The sequence below is a fragment of the Exserohilum turcica genome (genome assembly GCF_000359705.1).
Source record: "Exserohilum turcica Et28A unplaced genomic scaffold SETTUscaffold_5, whole genome shotgun sequence".
NCBI lineage: Eukaryota > Fungi > Ascomycota > Dothideomycetes > Pleosporales > Pleosporaceae > Exserohilum > Exserohilum turcicum.
The window spans coordinates 214,747-220,942 of record NW_007360266.1 but is presented as its reverse complement, the minus strand read 5'-3'; the positions used below and the strand labels follow the sequence as shown (position 1 = coordinate 220,942).

The following is a 6,196-nucleotide window of genomic DNA, read 5'->3' as shown; positions in this document are numbered from 1 at the left end:
AGTGCGCAGGCATGTAGAGATGAATGATATTCTTCTCCTTGCAAAGATCTTGAAAATCGACGGAGCAGTGGCTCTCATGGCCGTCGATAATGAGCAGTCGATACCCACCCACAGTCTGCCTCTTTGTATAGGTATCAAAGTGCTCTAACCACGCAAGAGCAAGCTGATTATTCGTCCAGCCATTAGGACTAACTTCAAGAACCCAGTCAGTAGGCAGGCCTTTAAACCAGACGTCGATAAGCACCTTGCCCGCAAAGATAACAAAGGGGGGTAGCCGGCGACCTAACGCGCCCACGCCTTGGATCACAGTAACCCACTCACGGTTACCTGGCTAGATCCGCTTCTTTTTGCCATATCCCTCTAAGCCTGTGATAACTAACTGTGATAAAATCTTGCCTATTATAAAGCTAGTTTCGTCAAAGTTGTAGATATTGTCGTCCACAATACCCCACTTCTGCTTTGTCGCCTGAACTAAGTCGAACCAGCGCTAGATAGCCGCTGGGTCCTCGCAGGTAGCTCGCTGGTGATTGTAGGGACGGCTCTAGCGCGTGCGGAGCTTAGGAGTCCTCTTAACAAAGTTATTAATCTAGTTCTTGCTAACAGGGTTGCTCCCACGCTCATGCAGTAGTTTATTAGCTATTGCTTAAACGTCAGGCTTTGTAGGCGCAAATCCTCGCGCAGACTCCTTAAGAATACGCTTAACTATAGCCTCCTCTTCTAGCTTATTTAGGCGCTTCAAATTCGCTTTGCAGTCGCGTCGAGAGCGCTTTCTAGCGCGTTAGTTAGATAGGGTTCTTTAAGGCACGTTATAGATAGAGGCAGCACGTCTTTAGCTTTAAACACGTTGCGATTAGATATTAAAAAAAGCAAGCTAAAGATCTAATTTAGGATAGGCTAATAAATGTTGACGTTGTTGAGACATGACGTGTTGCAGTCTCGACGTCGACGCGCTGGTGGGGCGTGAGCGACTCGCTTGGGTGAGCGACTCGCTTGTGAACCACGTTATTCTAATTTCATAGCATACTGATATACTTGCTCATGCCTGCCAAACAGCTTTACAGGTAGGCAAGAATTTCATCGTCTAACATGGATCTGTTCAAGAGCAATGAAGATGGTTTCTGAACGCCTTGTCGTACGGTACATACAACTAGACACATTATATTACGCTCTATATGATGCCTTCACTAGCGTGCGCATTCGGCCTTGACTTGTCAATCTTCGCTATATCGGTGCCTTAGGCATGTCCTTCACCTCTCCCTCAATCGGTAATTGCCTGTTTACATGTTGCGGTTATCCACATCGCAGTTTGTTCTACCACGCCAGTCGTTGAAATTCTGCTGGAAGAAATCGAGGTACAGGTCATGTCCATGCGAACCCTCAAAGGTAGTAATGTCTGCTTTGAATGTACCATCAGGTTCAGCGTAGCAGGCTTTGTTATTGATGTTCTGCTTGTTATTGCCTATGACACGAGTCAATATGAATGATACAAGCTGATTTGAGAACTACCATGTTACCTTGGAGGATAGCGCAGAAGATATTCAGAAGATCCCTGCGTCGGCTGTCAGGGCCAGCATCAAGGCGCACACCATAGCGGCGGAAGCCACCAGACGGCCAGTTGTTGTACCAGTTGGCTCTGATCCAACAGTCGGCTCGCTTCTCAACATTGTCGACTTGGGCGACATCGGCGGCTGGTCTAGTTAGTACTGTTGAAGAAAAACATGATGAAGCCGGGCGGCCTGGAAGGCTTACAGCGAACTTCAATGTCTGCTATGTCGGAAGATTCCGGGATTGCTACAGCAGCAGCCAAGAAGGGCGAGAGAAGAATTGCAATAACAGCGGCAGAGGGAGTCTTCATCTTGGTGGATGTGGTTCGGAGTCTTGGAGACAAAGGAAGTGTACAAAGCTTTGCAAGTGAGTCGAGAAGTTGCTGAGTGATGCAGATGTGACCTTTTAATGTCGAGGGACATATACACTTATACTTGGAGTCAACAAGTACCTCGCACAGGTATCTATTCTAAGAGTAGCGTCAAATATTGCTTCAAAAGGCACTTTGATAACTGCAGGGCGCGTGCTCTACGCAAGGATTTGTTTAGGCGGCCATTGTTCTGTAAGGCCGGTTGCATATCTAGTAATGCGAAGGTGAAGGTACCCTGCAGTCACTGATTATAGCGCGGGTTCTTATGGAATGTCAGCTTTTTCAAGGCTATCGTAGACTTGGCTAGGAAGGTGGGGTATGATAGGTGTCGTTCTTGGCGAGTGTAAAATAGGTGAAAGGCCCACAATAGTCTTGGTTGTACATGTAAGTTTAGAAGATGTGCGAAGGATCAGGTAGCAAAGGGTAAGGGCGTTGAATTCCTGCCAAGCAAGGCCTCCAACTAGGGCATCCATCCCAAGCCTGTCAGTGTGTTTTTGAACCCAGGATCTGCCTAGACCGGAGGAACCCAGGTACCAGCCTCATCCTTCTCGTGTTTGTGGGGGTTTCAGGCCTTCTTTTTTTGTTGTTAGGGGCCGATTGATGCTTGGCGCAAGCAGGCCTAACAGAAAAACTATGGCGCTGCAACTCACCACGGACAAGAAGGCTGTGCTTCTGCTGAGAGTACGGAGTCTGTCAGGTAAAGCGTAGTGGATACAGTATGGCATCAACATGGGGACGACGGCTGACACGGCACCCTGCTAGGCATGCACGGCTTCGATGCCCTTTAGCCGGCGATGGCCCAGTGCACAGGGAGTCAGGCCAAAATGAAGGTGCTGGTGCTGGTGCCGTGACACGGCGCAGAAGTTGGCTGTCAATGAGTGTATATAGGTGTATGGTGACATTATGCATCCAAATACGACAGCTGCAGTACATAGGAGAAGCCGCTGTTGTGGTTGTGGTTGCGCCTTTCCCGCTCTTGCCCAGCCACATCCCACGTGCACGCAAGGTGGGGTGGGGCTGTGCCGCTGCCCCACCCAACCCGCAGCAGCGCGATGCCCGACTAGAACTTCTTACTTAAGTACTGCCTGCTGCGCCATATCCAATCACATGACAAACGCTAGAAACGCTAACAGCCAGTATAGCTCGAATACGTCTTCTGATGCTGTGGGATCATCTGGAGCTTGCTATCCGAAGACTCCCCAGCTCTCTGGGGCCTAGGGCTATAGGTTCGCCTTGTCTGATAGGTATCTTGTATAAACATTCCTACAGCCCGTGACGGAGCTAAAAAGAGGTGCAGCTTTAGCTGCTTTTATTTTTTGCTAGGTTATTTAAAGTCTTATAAAGCTTAAGCATATGCTATATTATTAAATATATAGAATTTTTAGTATTAAAGCTCTATTTTTATATGTTATATTACCTTTTACTAACACCTACTATTATTATAATAATAGTAGTTATAATTATAGTGTTACTACCTTAGGTTATATAACGTTAATAACTTAAACCACTAATTACTTATTACTACCTCTAACTCTAGCCTACTAGCTACTACTAGCTACTATAACTATTAACTTTATAACTTTATATCTTTAGTAGCTATTTAGTAATTATAGTAATACTTAACACCAAAAACGTATTTTATAATAAAGTATAAAACTAGTAACTAAGTTGCGCGATATAGGAAATTATAGTATTCTTATATAGTAATTACTATTTATATCTTTCTATAACTAACGTGGTTCATAAGCGAGTCGGTCACCCAAGCGAGTTGGTCACTCCCCACCAGCGCGTTGACGTTGATACTACAACGCGTTATGTCTTAACAACGCAACTATTAATTAACTTATTCTAAATTAGATCTTTAACTTGCTCTTTTGAATATCTAATTACAACGTGTTTAAAGCTAAAGACGCGCTGCCTCTATCTCTAACGTGCCTTAAAGTACAATATTTAATTAACAGGCTAGAAAGCGCCCCCAACGCGACTGTGAACTGAATTTAAAGCGCCTAAATAAGTTAGAAGAGGAGGCTATTATTAGACGTATTTTTGAAGAGTCTGCGCGTGGATTTGCCCCTACAAAGGCTGAGGTTTAAGCAATGGCCAATAAACTGTTAGAGGAGCGTGGTGGCAACCCTATTGGCAAGAATTGGGTTGACAACTTTGTTAGGCGGACTGCTGAGCTCCGTACGCGCTAGAGCTGTCCCTATGATTACTAGCGAGCCGCCTGCGAGGACCTAGTGGCTATCTAGCGCTAGTTTGACTTAGTCTAGGCGACAAGGCAGAAGTGGGGTATTGTAGACGACGATATCTACAACTTTAACGAAACTAGCTTTATAATAGGCAAGATTTTATTATAGTTATTAATTACAGTATTAGAAGGATATAGGAAAAAAAGCGGATATAGCTAGGCAACTGTGAGTGGGTTACTATAATCCAAGGCGTGGGGGCGTTAGGTCGCTAGATACCACCGTTCGTTGTCTTTGCGGGCAAGGTGCTTATTAACGTCTAGTTTAAGAATTTGCCTGCTAACTAGGTTCTTAAAGTTAGTCCTAATAGCTAGACGAATAATTAGCTTAGTCTTGCCTAGTTAGAGCACTTTAATACCTATACAAAGAGCTCTACTGTGGGTGGGTATCGACTACTTATTATTAACGGCCATGAGAGCCACTGCTCCATCGATTTTCAAGATCTTTGCAAGGAGAAGAATATTATTCTTCTCTGCATGCCTCCACACTCGTCTCACCTGTTGCAGCCCCTTAACGTCGCCTGCTTCTCACCGTTAAAGCGTAAGTATGGCGACGCTGTTTCAGGCTTGGCACGTAACCGCACCTACTATATTAGCAAGGAGACCTTCCTACCAGCCTTTAAGGCTGCTTTTGAGCAGTCTATCACGAAGGAGAATATCCAAGCTAGCTTTAGAGGCGCTGGACTAGTCCCACATGACCCACAGGCTGTGCTATCTAAGCTTGATGTAGTGGTGCAGACGCCAGTACAATCACCACGACGGACAGCCGCCTGGCAGGCGCAGACACCACGCAACGCGCGCGAGGTTAAGGCTTAAAGTACTCTTATATAACAGAGAGTAAGAAACCGCCTTAGGTCTTCTACAAATTCTCTTGACGAGAAGGTTGTACAGCTGAGTAAAGGGGCTCAGCAAATAGCGCATGAGATGACGCTTATGAGGGAGGAAGTAGCTGCTCTTTGAGAGGCTCTAGACACAGCAAATAAGCGTAAGAGCCGCAAGCGGCGATACGTACGGACAGAAGAGACTCTTACTGTAGGCGAAGTACAAGAAGTATTAGCTGAACAGGCGGGTAGCAGTCGTGGTGATGGTGAGAGTGCGTCGAAGAGGGTGCGAGGAGAGCGGCGGTGCGGGCGTTGCAAGCAGACTAGACACAACGCTCGTACCTGCGCAGTTGAGATAGATAGTGTAAGTAATAGTAGCGATTCTAACAATTAATTTGGTATATTGCAATAGTTTATTAACTGTAATAAAAGACTGTGATAACGTGTCAACGTTAACGCGCTGGTGGGGAGTGACCGACTCGCTTGGGTGAGCGACTCGCTTATGAACCACGTTAGTTAAAATTAATATCAATTATTACTTTACTATTACTATTTTCATATTTTTCTACATATTACTGTTTATTATTAATAAATTTTATATATTTCTCTTACTTTCAAACTTACTATACAAGTAGTATATAAGACTAACTAGCCATTATTATTTATAAATTCTTCTTTACTAACTTACTTTTACTTACTTTATAGTAGTAATTGCTCTATACAATAATAGCCTCTTTAACTTTCAGCTATTCTTAGCTAAGATACTAGTCTACATTTGTATTTTATACCTATTAAGCCTTTTAATTTAAATTTATGCTATCAATAGAAAAGCACTTTTATACTATAACATATTCTATCACCGAGCGGGCCACATTACTGAGTGTGCTACTTTTTCTTGGCATCACGAACTCCACGTATAAAAGATAATGCCCTAATAATAGAACGCAATATTAACTTAGCAAGAAGGTAGGCTTACTCTAGCTATTTTAGCCTATCGTATAGGCTAGTTTAAGAGCATTTAACGCGCTATAGCAGCCTACAACGTCTATTATTAGTAGATCCCTTAGCGGCTTTAAGGAATTACTTTTTAACCTATAATATAGCTAAATTGCTAGAAGCTAACTAAGTCTAAAGAGTAAACTATTGTACAATATATTCTTAACCTAGACTTATAAGGATTTGCCCCTGTCTATATAAAGTAGCAGATATGGCGGA

At 44.0% G+C, this 6,196-nt stretch overlaps 1 protein-coding gene across 1 annotated transcript; it reads right to left on the bottom strand.

Annotated features, from left to right (window-relative positions):
* Positions 1 to 1,277: 1,277 nt before the first annotated feature.
* SETTUDRAFT_33415 (uncharacterized protein) lies at positions 1,278 to 1,855 on the bottom strand (the record flags this gene model as incomplete). The annotated part of the gene is made up of 3 exons (XM_008030591.1): positions 1,278 to 1,459; positions 1,515 to 1,688; positions 1,750 to 1,855. 3 exons carry the CDS (start codon positions 1,853 to 1,855, stop codon positions 1,278 to 1,280), a joined length of 462 nt encoding a protein of 153 aa, XP_008028782.1.
* Positions 1,856 to 6,196: the final 4,341 nt, after the last annotated feature.